Below are 18,424 nucleotides of genomic sequence, written 5' to 3' on the forward strand. Positions count from 1 at the left end.
TTCTTAATTTAATGCATGCGATTTTAAATATCCAATAAAATATACGTTGAATGCGTTTGTTCGGTTTTATCTATTTTAAAGACGAAATGGAGGGCTGAGCCTTTCGCAGAGTTGTATGTGAGAGCAAGGAACGACAACTCTGCGTGGAGATTGCTACTACTGCTGCTGTTGTTGTTGTTGCTGCTGTTACTACTACTACTACTACTACTACTACTACTACTACTACTTCTACTACTACTACTACTACTACTTCCACTACTACTACTGCTACTACTACTACTACTTTTACTATTACTACTACAACTACTACGACTACCTCTTCGACAACGACGACGACGGACGACGACGGACGATCGACCGAGGGACGACTGATGGAAGACCAACGGACGACCGACCGACGGACGATGGACGACGACCGAGGAACGACTGATGGACGACCAACGGACGACCGATGTTTGGACGAGGGACGACCGACGGACGACGCCGTTAAGACGACCGACGGACCACGACCGGAGGACGACTGACCGATGGACGACCGACGGACCACGACCGGAGGACGGACGACCGACCGACGACCGACTGACGACCGGACGACGACCGACGGACGACGACGACTACTACTACTTCGACGACGATTACTACTACTACTACTACTACTACTACTACTACTACTACTACTACTACTACTGCTACTACTAGCAACAGCAGTAGCGATAGTAGTAATAGTAGTAGTGATAGTAGTAGTAGTAGTAGTAGTAGTAGTAGTAGTAGTAGTAGTAGTAGTAGTAGTAGTAGTAGTAGTAGTAGTAGTAGTTGTAGTAGTAGTAGTAGTAGTAGCTGCAACAACAACAACAGCAGCAGTAGTAATAGTAGCCTTGCTTTTGGGAAGTTTTCATTGGCTGATTAATTTGAGGGAACAAGATAGTATTTGATTGGCTGACTAACTCGTGGCCACGAGTTAGCTCAGTCGGGATCTTTCCTCTTTTGTTTAATGCACCCTTCCTTTATTTACTGCACCGCTCTTTTTTAATTGCTCTCCTCTTTTATTTAGTGTTGCACTCCTCTTTTTTCTATCTCGTGGCCACGACATAGCTATTTCGAGATCCCGACTTAGTGAATGTAACCTCGGAATCTCGAGATCCCGACTTAGCTAACTCGTGGCCACGAGATAGAAAAAAGAGGAGTGCAATTTAAAAAAGAGGAGTGAATGTCAACTCTATGCCATCGCAGATTTACGATGTGTATCGAAATTTAGTTTTAGTGCAGATTCGTTCATACAACACAAAGACGCTATTTTGTTTAACGGCTTAGAGGACTCACCAGTAATGTAAAATAACAAAAACAATTTATATTTTTTTATAAACAACTAGAAGCAAGATGAGTTGCAGATAATTGGTCAGTAAACACATTTTAACTAACTCTTTTGACCTGTTAATTATTTTCAGCTCAATTCAACAGTGAAAAATGCCCAAAATATCACTTTAAAGGATGTATACGATACTGACGATTCTATTACTAATAGTGAGAGCGCAGATGATGATAATGATGATTTACTTGTATGAAATATAATTTCCGATTGATGATGATGGTGATGGTGGTGATGATAATGCATATTATAATGCTGCTGCTGCTGATTATGTTGCTGATACAGATGCTAATAATGCTGATATTGCTGCTGCTGATGATGTTAATGACGATGATGATAACTATTATGGTGGTGATGATGATGATGATGACGATGATGGTGGTGATGATGATGATGATGGTGATCGTGATGATGATGTGATGATGATGAGAATGAGGAGGGTTATGATGTTGATGATGCTGCTGCTGCTGCTGATGATGATGATACGAGTCCTATGTCCAATATCGAACGTTTGTTTTGAGTAAAGTAACTTGCTTGTGTTTATTTGTATGTGTGTGTAGCTTTACATAGAGAATTTTCAACTCGATCATAAATTTTAATTTGTCCCAACTTGAAAAATAACCATTTAAAGAGGAAGTTTATACCTTTTGATCTCATATCAGCCATAAATACACGTTAATTAAAACATGAGATCACACTTGAAAAATACCTTATCAAAATAGTGTTTAATGCTCGTTAAGGCCTTGACCGAAATACCATCGACGATTGCTGACATTGCACTTCTATATTCTCTTTCGGATCGTTGTGACTGAAATACTGTTGAAAACGGCGGAAAACACCATTCAGCAATGAAACCAACACATTCTTTCTGATCGCATCTAGCAAATGTATGATTTATCTGAATACTGAACTCGCAATCTGATGAATTGAGACAAACGCACCTGATTAATTAAAGTGATATTATGGGCATCTAACAGTTTAAAGGTGTCTATCGCCACCGTAGTTTTTTTTTGGTGTTTCCACTTCATATACACTAATATTTGTTAATGCAGCATCAACATACTAAAACAATATCCCGGAAAGAGAAAAATAATGCATTTGAATATCAAACGTACTTTCGTTTGACAACTGATCATGCTTGAACGATGTGAACCTAAATTTAGTTTTAGTGCATAATCGTTCATACGACACAAAGACACAATTTTGTTGTACGGCCATTTCGGATAAGAGGACTGGGTGAGTCATGTAAAATATCGAATATAAAACATATTTGTATAAACAACTGGTAGCAAGATGAGATGCAGATAATTGGTCAGTAACCACATTTTAACTAACTCTTTTGACCTGTTAATTCTTTTCAGCTCAATTCAACAGTGAAAAATGCCCATTATCACTTTAACGATGCTATTTTCAATTTGTTACTTTAGTTACGTGCACTTGAGTCTTAATAAGTTTATTTCTACCTATATTTCGGTTGAACCTGCACATCAAATGAATGTCCAATTTGTGAATAAATGCATATACTGTTAGCAAAGACTAGATTGATCAATTTTAACTTTGCAATTAACAATTGGTCAACATGTTTGCGGATTTTTATGATGATTATTAAGCATCGTATTAAAATACTAACTGCAGTTGTTATTCAGTACAATTTCTGAAAAAAATCCAGGCTTATGTGTTTTGAAACTTAACATTAATAAGACAATAAAAGGCTCTTAATGACACGAAGAGACTAATTATCCAGTTAAAATACAAAGTATGAAATCGATCGTTGATAAAAGTAGAGAGAGAATAGGTTTAAACGTCTATTCGCAATTATTTCTTCAAATTTCACTTCAATGTTGTGATTTACATTGAAAACCATGTAATATGTTTGCAGGATTACTTGCCGAAATACACGTTATCATCAGTGTGATAAATACACGTGTATACAAAAATTGCGTTGAACATGAAGAGTATAATAAAAAGAGGAAAAGTTTTTACAAACAAGTTTTGAATCCGAAATGAATTGAACTTCTCTGATCAAAAATATTTTAAAATCTCTATATGTCAAAGCGTCTTTTGCATTTGAAATATCAAATCCTTCACTTACTTAACAAATGTGTATAAGTTAATTTCGATTGACATAACTCAACACGTATGAACATGCGGACGGCAAACATGAAACTAAGGTCATATTTTTATAAGATCAACGGATTGACAATAGCCGTGTTGGTGTTGATTAACCTCTTGATAACAACATATAAGCATGCGATATAACACATTTTAAAAGTGCAGATTATGAATGTGACACATACAAACATGCAAGGACAAAGTTAAGCTGAGGGAGCATAAACTCTCAGGGGATCATCACGTTAAAGTCAAGATGGGGACGTGTATGCCGAGACAGGTACTTGTTCGAGGTGTTATGCTTTTCAATGCCTTTTCTAAAAGTACAAATGTAAGTACAATAGTTTAATCTGGTTAGTGTCGTTGAAAACATACACATATTTCCAAAATATGAAAAAAAAAACACAACAATTTAAAATATTCAAATTCATTGATTCTAACACACAATTCAAAAAATGATTTATGCAGTTCACTTTTCTTGTATCATTGATCAAATATGTACAAATCTGAATATAAAAAGTAAGAAATACAATATTTGTTTGCAACAATTAAATGTATAATGTATAAAGCATGTATATAAAATGCGTTAAAAAAGCAGCATCATACAACATGTATATCTTTGAGAGAAATACAAAGAGTTTTATATCAAACCTATTTGAATCACAAATATCTGAAGCAGAGAAAAACACAACAAATGGTCCTGAATCAGATATGCATACTTATCGCTGTTACAAAAGTGTACAATTTGTTATATTATGCCATACCATTTTGGTCAAAATGAAAGTATACACATAGCAACCATAAATGGATATGCCCACAATAGTATTGTTGTTGTAAATATATACCGATATGCCTAAATTGCAGGCACAAACTGTGTCTATAGGCATAGTTTTAATGTGTCTATAGGAATTAATTGATGCATACAGACATAAAATGCACCCACACCCTTTTTTCTAACTGTAAGTATACTTATATACTTTTGACGCAAATGGTACATCAATACTATAAACTGTCTACATACTAAATACTTTGAACGTATTCTCTATGAACGCGTGATGTTGTCGATAAGTCGTTTGTATACTCGTGTTGTTGTTTTACTGATGAAAGTATGCTCTGATAAGCAATATACGAACACCTTGTCGTCAAGTCAAAGGTCAATTTTAAAGAGAGATGAGTTAATTATTAAAATTCGCATCGCATAATAACGGCCATCATCATGCATCGTTTTTAAGACAAAGTGAATTATTAGCTGGACCATCTGATTTTATTTTATCAAATCATATTGTTTACATTAGAAAACCTTGTACAGTTCAATATATATAATGTTTTATGTAGTTAAACATCCAGGCATTTCAATTGTACAGTTTCGTCAGTTTTTGTGTAAAAATCATAAATTGATTTATTTTTATCAATAGTTTGATACGAATTTACACAATTGTGTTTACATTATTAGTGTACTGCCTGTTAGTCTAAAGCAATGTCAGCATCAGACAAATCTGATTACACAAACGCTGCATCATAGCGTATAGTCGATTTAGAAACGACATACTTGAATACTTTCCAGTGGCTCTAAATTAACAGTTATAGGTCCGTCTGAAAGGCAGCATTTTCGAATATATTTTCCGCCCCAATATCTGCATTTTGATAAACAGCTGAAATAGAAAAGCAATCGGTATTGAAAAAGTCCCTTATAAAATGATATGAAACACGTTCAAGCTACATGACTCTCACTGTAAGTGTAGTTCTGGTATTGAAAATAAGCATCGTCCACAAACTTGAAATTTATTGAAAAATCATAAATATTGTAAAAAAGCAATTAAAGTAAAAGGATGTTTGTGTTTGAATATAATTTGGTACATATACAGCTAGTATAATAAACAGCGTTGCATATACATCGAGTCCTTTATTGTTTTTCCATGTACACACCTGTAAACTAAATAGCTTATTAGAACATCATAATGATGCCAGTGAATTTTGTGTAGCGATAAAGTAAAAGAAATGCCCTTTAATGTCCGTTGACGCTTCTATGACGCAATTTAAAAAGGTTTGTAAACCCCTGTTTGCATTTAAATAGTCAAAAAAAAGTGAAATAAAATAAAAAAATCGACTTACGCTCCTCGCCCTCATCGGTGGTGATAAATGCTTTCAGACATTCGTAGATGAAAACAAACTGGTCCTACAGGAAAAATACATAACACGTGGTTACACAATAGGCTTGTGAATAGCGTTTTTTTTCGGTGAACAGTTTCGTTTCGAGACGTTATTTGGCAAGAAATGGTACACTGTTAGAACATGACCCTATCATTTGAAATGAAATCAGAGTTTAATGCTCTGCTATTAAACGGGTTGAAGTTTTCAATGTAGTTATTACAGACGAATGATGGACAGGGAAACAAAACAATAATCCACACTAAACTCTATCAGTTTTGTAGATAAACCTCACGTTAGGTGGTGGCACCACCTTACCTCAGTCTGCACCATGTTGCAACGGTGTTCCCTCATGTCAAGAACCAGTTGGAAGATATCTACGCTGTCATGGTCACGGATATGCTGCAGAAGGTTATCTACCGCGATAAATGTTCCGGTTCTCCCAACACCGGCACTAGAACATAATTCGCGTCATGTGTTAATTTATAACATTTACAGTTTAGTGTCTAATGTTTTGTGGGGAAATTGGGGGCACAAATTCCAAATGTTAAAAAGTATATATTTGTCCCAAATGTCTGCTTAAAATTCCCAATTAGAGGTTCTGATTTTTATGCGACATTTAATTCATGTTCTATCCAGCTCTATAAATTTACTCTAATAATAATAATATACTATTACGCACACTTTGTTTTTCAATGTTTAAGTATTATAGATTAATCAATACAAATGTCGTAATTTTCGTAAACAACGGCGCATTTTTTCCCAATCCAAAGGGCCACTGCAACATTCTTAAAATTGTGAAAAAATTACTTTCTCAATTTCTTTTTTTCGAACAATTCCATTTATAAGATACCAAACTCACAATATCATTTAATCATGCGAAGTTTTGTTTGTTTGCATGGTCGACAGGCACCTCAAAAAGCTTAAGACTAATACGACTGCCTTAAAACACAAACACATTGACTCATATTTATGATCTTTCTTACACCAAGCTTGATTGTCACTTTTCTGTAGATTCTGTAAATAACTTCTGTAGAAGTTGTGTTCTATAAACCGTTTTTCTTATTAGCCTCATTTCACTTCCATCAGTTATGAGCAGAAATCTTTATTTTCAATGTGACACTGTGTCGAGTTTTGAGATTCTTCGACGAAGTAAAGGCTTATAAGGTCTAACAAATGAATACAAATCTTGTTAAATATTAAAATAAGATAAGAAAACAGATAAGGCTTTCCTAGTCGAAAACAAATATTAATTATTCTGATTTATTTTCAGGAGTTTAATTATTTGCTATATTAAAGACAACGGCAGTGTGATGTGCTGTGTTACGATGCAGTGGAATGTATCCCTGTACATATCTACAATATTGGCAGTTCACTCTTAAGGGTTAGTAAGCAGTATAGTTATTTTTGTTATGTGAATGCAATATATTTGTTATTGTTAGTACACTAGTTTGTTAGAAAATTACTGAAGAAACACGCTAGTTCGATTTTTTGTACAGATGAACAATATACTGTGTACTAACAACTCCTCCAGCATACCCTAATGTCATTTTAATATACTTCCGATATTTACCACTTTATTGTGTTTGTAGCATTTAATTTACGCGTTTTGGCATTCATGTTTTCATTTTCTACCTGCATAGTTAGGTTTGATCTTTTCGACGCGCATTTGGTTTGTGATTAAGTGTTAGATTCAATTAGCATGGACAGTTGCTTGACTGTGATCCAAGTCTTAATTATTGAAGTGGTTGTTGTCTATTTTTTAAGTAGTAAATACACACGTGCATTTCTCCTGCTAAGCTAGTATCTGCGGATGTGTGTAAAAAGAACTCGAAGCAAGAAACATCGTAAATATGGTTTATTAGATATAACCGATATGCTTTACTGCTTATAAAGCCCGGAATACGCCAATATTAAACATAAATCTACGTCCGATTTTGATAATCATATCATATTACCTTACGGCACCAATCAGTTAGCCTGCATTTATGTGACACAAATACATGCACATTTTTTTTTATAGTCATCACCACACGTGTATATACCTGCAGTGCACAACAGTGGGACTGGTCCTGTCAGGTCTATTCGTATGCTGTCGGACGGTTTTCACAAAATCCAACAGCATCTTGGGATCTTCCGGACAGCCCATGTCCGGCCATTTAAGATACCAGAAATGTTTCACCATCCGACTTGCTCCCTTCTTTAATATTCATTATTAATATCAATATTTTTGTATTTATAAAACAAAACAAAAAACTCCAAACATAAACAGAACAAATATTTTAATCAATCATTTTATTGTCAAAATAACAACGATTCAACTAGTATTGTCTGCGTTTATTAAATAAAAATATTGGACTATTTAATAAAGCATGTCGATTTATCTACATTCAATTAATTTTGACATTGAAAGGCATCAGAGCACAAAGTGATCGATTTGATCCGTTGTCAAGCTATGTCCGACGTCCGTTGTCGTTTGCTGTGCGGTGAGTTGTTTCAACGTGTAGCTCGTTGTTACTCTTAAGGCTACATGGGTTACTAAATCTTGATGCAACTTGGTCAGAATTTTCTATTGACCATATTAAGAAACATTTTGAAATGTGTTTAAAGTTTAAAATTGGGTAAAATATGGTCAAAATGGCTAATCCTAGATACATTTAATACGCAATCAATATGACTAATTTGTGACATAATTATAAAAAGTGTGTATACGTTAACGAGCAAACAAATTGCGAAGTTAAATATCAGCATTCAAAATGTCTCACCGATGTTTTGATTTCGAAAATCTTCAGTGTGTAGTCGGAAAGGTTCGACTCGGACTTTATGGAGACAACCACTTCACCGTAGAATACTGGGTCGTTCGTGTTCGGCCAATATTGGTCACATTTGATCTGTAAGAGCAGAGATAACATGTTTGTGTGTATAAGTATGTGCTCAAAACGTTTAATAAGATCGTTCCGCATGCAATACTTGTTATTTCATAGATTTATTTTCAAATAACATATTGCAAATTAAATAACATTTATCCACGGTATGTTGCCTGTATAAGGTTTATAATCGAATGAAGTTGCAATGTATCAACACAAATAGTTAAAGATAAATGATTAGTAAAATAGATAATTGTACTGTTACAATAAACAATGATTTTGTCTAAATTAAAAGGCTTAATTAAGTTAGATAATCACAAGCTTCTGCTTACGGTATTTAACAATATCATCAAACTTGTTTGGTTAGTAACGTGGTTTAAACAGATGTTATTGTCTGATCTTGATGGTAACGCAAACCATTTGTAAGACTTTTCTCAAAGACATGAACACCACTTGGCCTCACCCGCCCTTTCTCAACCAGTTTTGTTAGCATGACAATCGTGTCCACATTCTGCTCCCAGACCATGCGCCAGAACTCATCAAATGTCATCTGCATTGGACCTTGAGTTGCAATGAACGCTCGGGGTGAAGTGTAACCCTGAAAGAAAGCAGACATACATGTACAAGACAAATGTATCTCATTATAATAATCTTATCCGCACAGTTTAGTTAAGTGAAGAACTATACTAATACGTTATGCTTCTAAATTGCAGAACAAAAATACATTTGATTTGCGTATTTATTCAATTCTCAATTAAGATTGACGCTGATCAGCACAATAGACAATGAACACATATGTATAAATACATTTCATGTAAGTCCTCTTGTTTTAATGAGTGTTTTGTCTTATATCTGTTTTCATATACTGTTTGCAGTATAGCTAATGTTTGGCTATGTTGATGAATTCCATTGATGATCTGTCGTACACCTAGTTTGTTTGACAAGTGTCTGAAGATACATCGATAACTTTATAGTTCAATATTTTTTTTATAGATGAACAGTCTTTCTTCGTATACAAGTAACTAATATATAACAACTAAGACAACAACATTAGAGTAATTCTTGTAAGTGTCAACTGAATTCTACAACAGGAACCTAATGATTTAAATACAATGATCAAAACTTGGACCACCGAATGGGAAATGCAACGCATATGCGATTTAAATCGGTTTGAGGGCTACCCGCCGAAACGTTCATTCATAAAATATTGAATCACAAAAAACATGTTAAATATAATTGTACATATTCCGACGAAAAAGATAATCAACAAAAACTAGACTTCTCATTGGCATTCTACACATTTTATTTGTTCAAAAACATCCCCTTATATTTTGTGTACCGATTTTGAATATTTACGACACCAACACACTAAAAGAGTGCAATTTTCGAATCAGGTGTCATTTGTTTCAAGGTTTGATTTTTTAAAATCTGTATATGTGCATTTGATTTGAGGCCGTTTTAATCGCGCGTTGGTTTTGTGCTTAATTCTTGTGAAGTGTAAGTTTCGGCTAGTCTTCCACCTGGATAAAATAACCTGGTTTTATCCCCCAAAGCTTTGCATTGACCGTACCAAGGCAGATATACCAGTTTTATAAATATATAACGTATTCGTGTTGTAGAAATAGTGGACAATTACAAGAATTGTTCTCCTGATAGAGTATCTTGTGTTTGCTATATTAAAGTCTGCAAAGCGAATATATCAAACTGAACTAACCGGTATAAAGTTCGCATTGATAAAGTCGGATCCTTCAACATCGTCTAAAGCTCGAAGTATCACTCGGGAATGGTCAACTGCAAGTATAACGTAAAGATTATGCGCGATTCGGTGAACAATTTTAGCGCGTTAGAACACACGCGTATGTTTATATTTTTGCAAAGTTAATATAGTGATCACTGATTGCCATCATTTAATGAAGTGTGATAAATATAATACATAGAACATGATATGTTTAAATATTCATTGCCCCACATTATGGAAAAGTCACAATAATTAATACTACTTACAAGGCATAATGTTCGTGTAGCGGTTCTTGGGTCTGCACTGCTGGGATTCAGCCGCCGAACATGGATGGACAGGACTCTTGTCTTTCAACATCTTGTTTTTGTTTTGAAGAGATAGTAATATTTGAAATGTCGCAAGTTAGTTTCGTTGGATAAACATTATTTAATAATATTAATGTAATATTAACAAGTACAGTTAACTGTCAATTTGAAAATTATTAAAATTGTTTTAAAAACATACATATGGATAACATGAACGGATGTATATTAAACTTTTAAATCAGATTAAACTTAAATTGAATACATAAAAATTGAAAAAAAGAATCATGTCAGATGAAAGACTTAAAGGGATCTTTTCACGGTTTGGTAAATTGACAAAATTGAAAAAAGTTGTTTCAGATTCTCAAATTTTCGTTTTAGTTATGATATTTGTGAGGAAAAGGTATTACTGAACATTTACCATAGTCCACTATAGCCATTATATGTATCTTTTGACGATTTGAAAACCTAAAAATTATAAAGCGTTGCAACGCGAAACGATTGAATAATTTGGAGAGTTCTGTTGTTGTCGTTTAAATTTACGAAACTACGAAGATTGCTTATATAAGGTATAAAATACATAAACTGTGTGTGCCCGGCGGAATAGCCGAGAGGGCTAATGCGTTTTTACTTCAGACTAACTCCAGGACTCCGGGGGTCACTGGTTCTAGTCCTGGTACCGGCTACTTTTTTTTTCCTTTTTTAAATGTTATTCTTGATTTTTTTTCTGGAGCTTTTAAGATCAAATGTTTACATTTATCAATATAAAGCATTTAATGACAAACTTCAAAATATGCCAAATCTGTGAAAAGGCCCCTTTAAACATTCACTTTCATGTCTAATCTTATCATTTGCTTATTGCATAACATTAAATGAACTTGTAACCCGGCAACTTGCTATCATGCTTGAATTTGGGTCAAAATAAAAGTATACACATAGCAGCCATAAATAGATATCTAAAAGCATGAGTGCAATTTTTGAATCAGGTGTCACGTGTTTCAAAGCTTGATTTTTTAAAATCTGTATATGTGCATTTGATTTAAGACCGTTTTAATCGCGCGTTGGTTTTGTGCTTAATTCTGTACCGAGGCAGATATACCAGTTTTATTAAACATAATATAGTGGTTAATTACAAGAATTGTTCTCCTGATAGAGTATCTTGTTTTGCTATATATAAGTTTGCAACTCGAAGATATCAAACTGAACTAACCGGTACAAAGTTCGCATTGATAAAGTCGGATCCTTCAACATCGTCTAGAGCTCGAAGTTTTACTCGGGAATGGTCAACTGCAAGTATAACGTAAAGGTTATGAGAAATTCGGTGAACAATTTTAGTGCATTAGAAAACACGCGTATGTTTATGTTTTTGCAAAGTGAATATATTGATCATTGATTGCCATCATTTAATGAAGTGTGATTAATATAATAAATAGAACATGATATGTTTAAATATTCATTGCCCCACATTATGGAAAAGTCACAATAATTAATACCACTTACAAGGCATAATATTCGTGTAGCGGTTTTTGGGTCTGCACTGCTGGGATTCAGCCGCCGAACATGGATGGACAGGGCTCTTGTCTTTCAGCATCTTGTTTTTGTTTTGAAGAGATAGTGATATATGAAATGTCGCAAGTTAGTTTTGTGATGAACAGTATTTAATAACATTAATGTAATATCAACAAGTACATTAAACTGTCAATTTAAACATTATTAACATTGTTTTAAAAACATACATATGAATAACATAAACGGATATATTTTAAATTTGTTAATTAGATTAAACTAAAATTAAATACATAAACATTGAAAAAAGAATCATGTCAGATAAAAGACTTTAACAGTCACTTTCATGTCTTATTTTATCATTCGCTTATTGCATAACATTAAATAAACTTGTAACCCGGCAACTTGCTATCATGCTTTAATTTAATATTTCATGCACACATTTTTACCTTAAATGCATCTGCAAAAAGTAGATTACTGTCTTTATGCATTTTTTCCAAATGTGAAGGGAATGCGGTCAATTCCACAGCACCTGGTCTGTATAAACAGCAATTTAAAAAAACCATATTACAGACAAAACATTCTTCTTGGTTCTTAAGAATATTCTGTCATACCATAAATTGATATAAACTTTGTATTCATTACCAAATGACACATTACAGATAAAAGTATTGATACATTTCAATCTATCTTACGAGGTGAGGGGCGTCTTGTCCGAATTATGAAAATAGTTTTTCCGGTTTGTCATTATACCCATGTCATTAGTTGTATAGTGACCATACTCATAATAAATCGATACTAGATTGTTTTTAAAATAATTGACACAATTTATAATAAGTTTAGAAAACATAAAATAAACTATTTACTTGAAGATGTACTCGGAGACTACCACAGGGATTTCTATCGTCTTTCCAATATGAGCTGATTCCACTGTTTTGGAATTGCCAGAGAAACATCTGCAAAATGTACTTTTTGTTTAAGTTCGGAGCTTTGTCTATTCACATTCAACACCAACATCGATGTTCTCATGAAATATAGTGGATGTTGTTTTCCTATCCGCTACGCTGAGACCTAACAAATCGTATGATCCCAAAGCAAAAATGTTTGTTGCTTTAATGCCACGTAAATTGTCATCATATTAATATATAAAGTAATTAAACAACATTAGTTTGACCAGATATACGTAACAACATAACGTTTTATCCAAACATGTTTTGAAAACTTACAATTTATTGGTACGTTTGGTGTACACGATAACAGCTACAATGACGATGACCACAACAGCTGCGGCAAGGCCGCCAGCAATAGCTGGTATGAGATTCGGGGCTGGAATTAAAGTATGCATTTTTGGGTGTTGTAGGTTATTGTAGATTATTGTCGATTTATATAACAACACGAGCTGAATCAAATTAACGAATATTCGCATGCTATGATAACCATTACATTTGTGTAAGGTATGATTTTATTGTTCCACCAATTATAACGGTTGATGTTTTCTGTGTGACTAAAATACGTTTCTTACATGTCCGTGGAAAGCATTATATAAAAACATCATTCAACATAAATATAATCAACCTTCAGCCAAATGTAAACTAAATGCAGTACTATTAGACTTATTTCTCAAATACCTGTATGAATAGGATTCGAATAAAGTGTTTCGGTACACCCAGATGATGTGCAGGCGTATGACTTCACTCTAATTAAAACAAGTATACATCAATTAAAAAACGTATTGCATATATATATATATATATGTATATATATATATATATATATATATATACATATATATATATATATACATTGTGTGTATTCCCATCCGTAAGTTTTATTAAGTAAATTTCTTTACCATTGTTGTATGTGAAAAATAAGCACATAACGTGAATACTTATTATGAATAGGACCATAACCGAACACGTTTGATCAAATGTCCCTCCTTTTCTCCGCATTCAACCATTAATCGCACAAATCTATTAGATACGTATTGTTTACCTATACGATTTGCCTGGTTGCAGCGGGCCGTTACAGAAACCGTTGTTACTTGAACAATCTTGGTTGCCGACAATGAATAGCAAATACTCCTCATTGTTAACATCCCTTCGCCGTCGGTTGGTTTCTACTTCAAAGTAAAACAACTATTATTTCCGACAAGAGTTCATAAAATAGGACCAGTTCAATTTACGCATTCAATTATTCATGCATTTATTTTATCATATTATATTATACATATTATACTTCTTTAACATATATTACTTGTATTCAATAATGAGTGTAATGGTAAGAATTATAATTGCGGAATATCTGATAGAGCCCATAATGAAATGTTTTAAGGAGTTAATGCGGGAATATATTTTTTGTTGAACTCAAGAGGTGAATGCATAAATTGAAATATCAAATACATGAAAGTTATAGCATGGAGTTTCTTTTAATTTCTTCGGTAATAAAGTAGTCAATAGATGCGTTTTAAATTGCTTACATTGCATTTGTGTTGACGGTACACTTTTTGACATATACATCTACAACTAAACTCCGTACTGAACGTCGTTCAATGTATGTGTTTTAATGTGACCAATATTAAAAGGGCAATCTTAAATTGATTGGCATATGAATCGAAATCTGATAATAAAATATCTCACTTCGAGGGTCTTCCAAGCCATATATAGTTGGCCCTCATAAGTTTAGTTTACATAGGAGTAATAGAATAATGCACGATGAAATGAAGACGTACAAGTAAATTCCTTGTTGTTTTCAATATTTGAGGACACTGCATTATATACTACGAACCCTAGGTCTTCATAATGCGTGCAAAGAAAACACCGTTACACAGTTTGTTAAAAGTTTAAAACTAAACAGGGATGGTGTATGTTCCAATACTACACTGTATTGCTCTCATTATTCATACTTATTGTTTGGTGGCACAAATCAACAGTACAGACACTCGGCTTAACGTAAATAAAAACGTGGATGCTGGAATATGTCAAGTTTTAAACCAAGAAGTATCATTACCTGATTGAATATTTAACTTTTTAAAGCGATGAGCGTTTCTGATTAACAAAAATATATTTTGAATTTATGTTTGTTTTCCTAGTAAAAACAAATAGCTTGACATAAAAATTGGCAGTTTTGGTCCATGAACATGTTCGAAAAAAAAATGTGTCGACCATCAGCAGGGCATTAATTAAAAGAAAGTAAGCATGTACTTAAACTCTCTAAGTTGATAATGGCGCCTTACGTTTATACATGTTTAGCGTAAAATGATGAGGATCGCATATGCACAGCTTCTTATAAGGCGGAACAATAGGAATTTTCTAATTTAAAAAGTGAATTTCGAAACAGATTGTGTCAAATGACATAATAAGAAAGATACATAGAAAGTGATAAAAAGACGCTAATGTTGATTTCATTATTATATAATACCATTTACTGTGTAGTGCGGAGTTTCACTATAAAGATGACCGTGGTTTTTGCATTTTTTCCACTAAAATTGCACACATGCTGTTGAACATTTAAAGTTATTCGCGAACAAGTCTAAAAACGCCACTTGTTTTTTTAAATTGTTTTATACTCAAAACGCTTAATATAAGGTACTATTGGCCTTCGGAATATCGGACTTACCGTCAATCGGTTCTTCGAAAAATCGGATATTCTGCCTAGCGAGCAATCAGAATATTGGACATTCCGACGATTGGGCGTTCGCAATATCGGGCGGCCATCCCAAAAATCACGAACTAATTATTTAGTCGAAGGTCTTTGGATAAGTAGTATGCTTATGACGGCACACAAGCGAATACATGCTTTTCTAACTCAGACTTGGGCTGTTAATCTGTTTGGTCATTACTAGAAATTATAAATAATTTATAAACCTTACCGTCAGCCTATTTATCGGTCGATTAATTTCAAAGCATTTAAGCTGCTTTCAAATCGGTGTTGTTAACAACCAATGAGAGGTATCTACAGAGCTCTTAATGAAGAATTGAAAGAAATACTCCAGTGATATATTTTACACTCAAAAGAACCTTATTATTTGATCCCACGATTTACAAACAGTATATTGAAAAACTCAAGAAACAGAACGTTGGCTACTTAAAAAACAGCTTAACATATTTGGATAATTGATAATTCTACAAAAACCTTGGTTAGATTTTCAATTATTTATGATTAAGAATAAGTGAAACTGTATTTATTTAAAAATGCGCGTTTATTATGTGACAATTTTTATATCAATATTATAACACTTATCAGGAGTTTTGCTTGATTTGAATAAAACTAAATGGGTTTTAGGATCCTATGAGTATCATACTAAGATCATACTTATTGGAATGTAATTTCATACATCATTCACCACTCAATATTAAATACATATGATGCCAAAAAGATATGTATTATTTCAAAGAATTAAAACTTATTGCTGTTAATGCAAGAACAACAATTTGTTTAGAGTATTGGTTAATTAAATTTGATATAAATACCAACTGTCATGATAATATACAGTTTACTAGACCGGACAACCATACCTTTCCCACAATTTGGTGTCCACGCGGAATAAGTAGCTAAGTAAGGTGGAATATTTTTCTCGTCTATGGCTTTGGACCAATACCAGTAATAGTTGGATTTGTGAGATTCATATTCGTCGAGGCTTCCAACAAATGATGTTTCTGGAAAAGATGTTATGCATGTAAGCAATCAATACGCTTTAATAATATCGTTTGATTTTTTCAATAATATTTAAACCTACCGTTCGCTTTGCTAGCCTCTGCAACTATAACGCCCCATTTCTCTGGCTTGCCGTTATGATTATCACAAAGGAATATCTTTGGAAGTAGCACAGCAACCATCTTTTTGTCGTCATCGAGTGAAAAATCCGCTTTTTTCGTCAGAGGAGTGGCCTGAGTTTCGTTTGCGTGCACAGGTGCTAGAAGAACATACTCATACGTTAAACATACTTAAAAACAAAGTCATGAGATGTATTGATTTCGGAAGTTCAATGTTATTTTTAATTGTTTTATTATGTTCTCACCTCCAGGGGACACCGGGATCACAAGTTCAGTACTTGTTCCATTACCTTTACCTGTCATAGCCCAGACCTGAAAAATATGACCTTATACGAAACTTTAGCACATTAATTATATTGTTTGTTGATTTAACCGATTGTAAATGTAACCCTGTTTTTGATGGTTTTAATGATAATTAAATGATAATTGCATAAATGATTTTAAATTATTAAATGTTTTTCAGGGTAATAAATAAATGTATTGCTTTATTGGTAAAACAGAATTCAAATGTAAGTCAAATACATAATGAATAAAAGGAAAAACCATTATTTAAAAATTGATCAATTACAACCAGGAAACAGCTTCTGTTTATAGTGTTATGACAGGCGACAAATGCGATGACTATATACAGAGTGACTGCTTTCATTATAAACGGGCATCTTTTATTAAATTCATTGAACTTAGTTAAACGCCTATAACGAAAGAAACAAAACTTAAGCAATGATTACTTGAGATGGAATATTGAAAAAGTGGATGTAAATACCATTAAAAAGGTAGTGACATGCATATCACGCAGCTTACTTTGTTATTTAAATGTACAGTATAGCAGAATACTTTAATTGATTCAATATTATAACAATATTGTTTGAAAAGCTTACAGTTTCGATTAAATCAAACTGTAATGAAGACATTCATAACAATATAGAAATGGATTACTAAACCTGCGAGGGTCGAGGATAACCACAAACTTCAGGCATGCGGTATCGCGGTTTGTTTTTGTGAACATATGTCGTCATTAATAAACTTTTTGCGAAACCGAAAGGCATGTTTGTTACAAATGAAGTAACATTCGGGTAACATTATTATGTTATTGAACCTTGTAAGACTTATTTTACGTCAATAATTAATACACAATACGCTATACAAAATATGCAAAGCATATAAGCAAATGAAACTATTAATATTGCCTGCCTTTAAAGGAATTATTTATTTATTGTTCATGTATGAACGCTTTAAAAGCTTTGACAAAAAAGCAGAATATTTGCATTTTTACATATTCAATGTTCAGTTGATTTTTTTTTTATAACCTATTGGTCGCGTGCTTATATAAGGATTTTCATCGTTATACTTGTTCATGTTATGTACACCGAACATGTGGATGCAGACATAAACAGCCAGCGAATTGCTTCTAGCCTTTATTTTATTTACTGCGGTGTGGTGAATGCGATGTAAACACAATAAACATAGTTTTAAGAAAAACAAACAAACAAACCCAAAACTCACGTACCTTAACTGTTACATTGACATTGTTGTAAATGAACAGCGATATATTTTTCGCATAGTCTGATGAGCTTGCGTAAAACTAAAAGGAAAGTAAAACTATAATAGAGCATATA

The 18,424-nt window shown here is 33.3% G+C and overlaps 1 protein-coding gene across 1 annotated transcript in view; it reads right to left on the reverse strand.

The window, feature by feature from the left end:
• LOC127852558 (tyrosine-protein phosphatase 10D-like) overlaps positions 1-18,424 on the reverse strand; it is a 35,348-nt gene that overhangs the window by 13,494 nt on the left and 3,430 nt on the right. The window contains exons 4-19 of the mRNA XM_052386512.1: positions 17,054-17,120; positions 16,772-16,948; positions 16,551-16,691; positions 14,029-14,155; positions 13,665-13,732; positions 13,263-13,362; positions 12,903-12,992; positions 12,486-12,573; positions 12,031-12,121; positions 11,741-11,817; positions 8,954-9,088; positions 8,389-8,514; positions 7,669-7,823; positions 5,942-6,077; positions 5,588-5,651; positions 4,127-4,145 (exon numbers count right to left, since the gene is read on the reverse strand). Coding sequence (XP_052242472.1) covers positions 4,127-4,145; positions 5,588-5,651; positions 5,942-6,077; positions 7,669-7,823; positions 8,389-8,514; positions 8,954-9,088; positions 11,741-11,817; positions 12,031-12,121; positions 12,486-12,573; positions 12,903-12,992; positions 13,263-13,362; positions 13,665-13,732; positions 14,029-14,155; positions 16,551-16,691; positions 16,772-16,948; positions 17,054-17,120 — 1,661 coding nt within the window. The remainder of the gene's footprint in view (positions 1-4,126; positions 4,146-5,587; positions 5,652-5,941; positions 6,078-7,668; positions 7,824-8,388; positions 8,515-8,953; positions 9,089-11,740; positions 11,818-12,030; positions 12,122-12,485; positions 12,574-12,902; positions 12,993-13,262; positions 13,363-13,664; positions 13,733-14,028; positions 14,156-16,550; positions 16,692-16,771; positions 16,949-17,053; positions 17,121-18,424) is intronic.

The sequence above is a fragment of the Dreissena polymorpha genome, chromosome 12 (genome assembly GCF_020536995.1).
Source record: "Dreissena polymorpha isolate Duluth1 chromosome 12, UMN_Dpol_1.0, whole genome shotgun sequence".
NCBI classification, from domain to species: Eukaryota; Metazoa; Mollusca; class Bivalvia; order Myida; family Dreissenidae; genus Dreissena; species Dreissena polymorpha.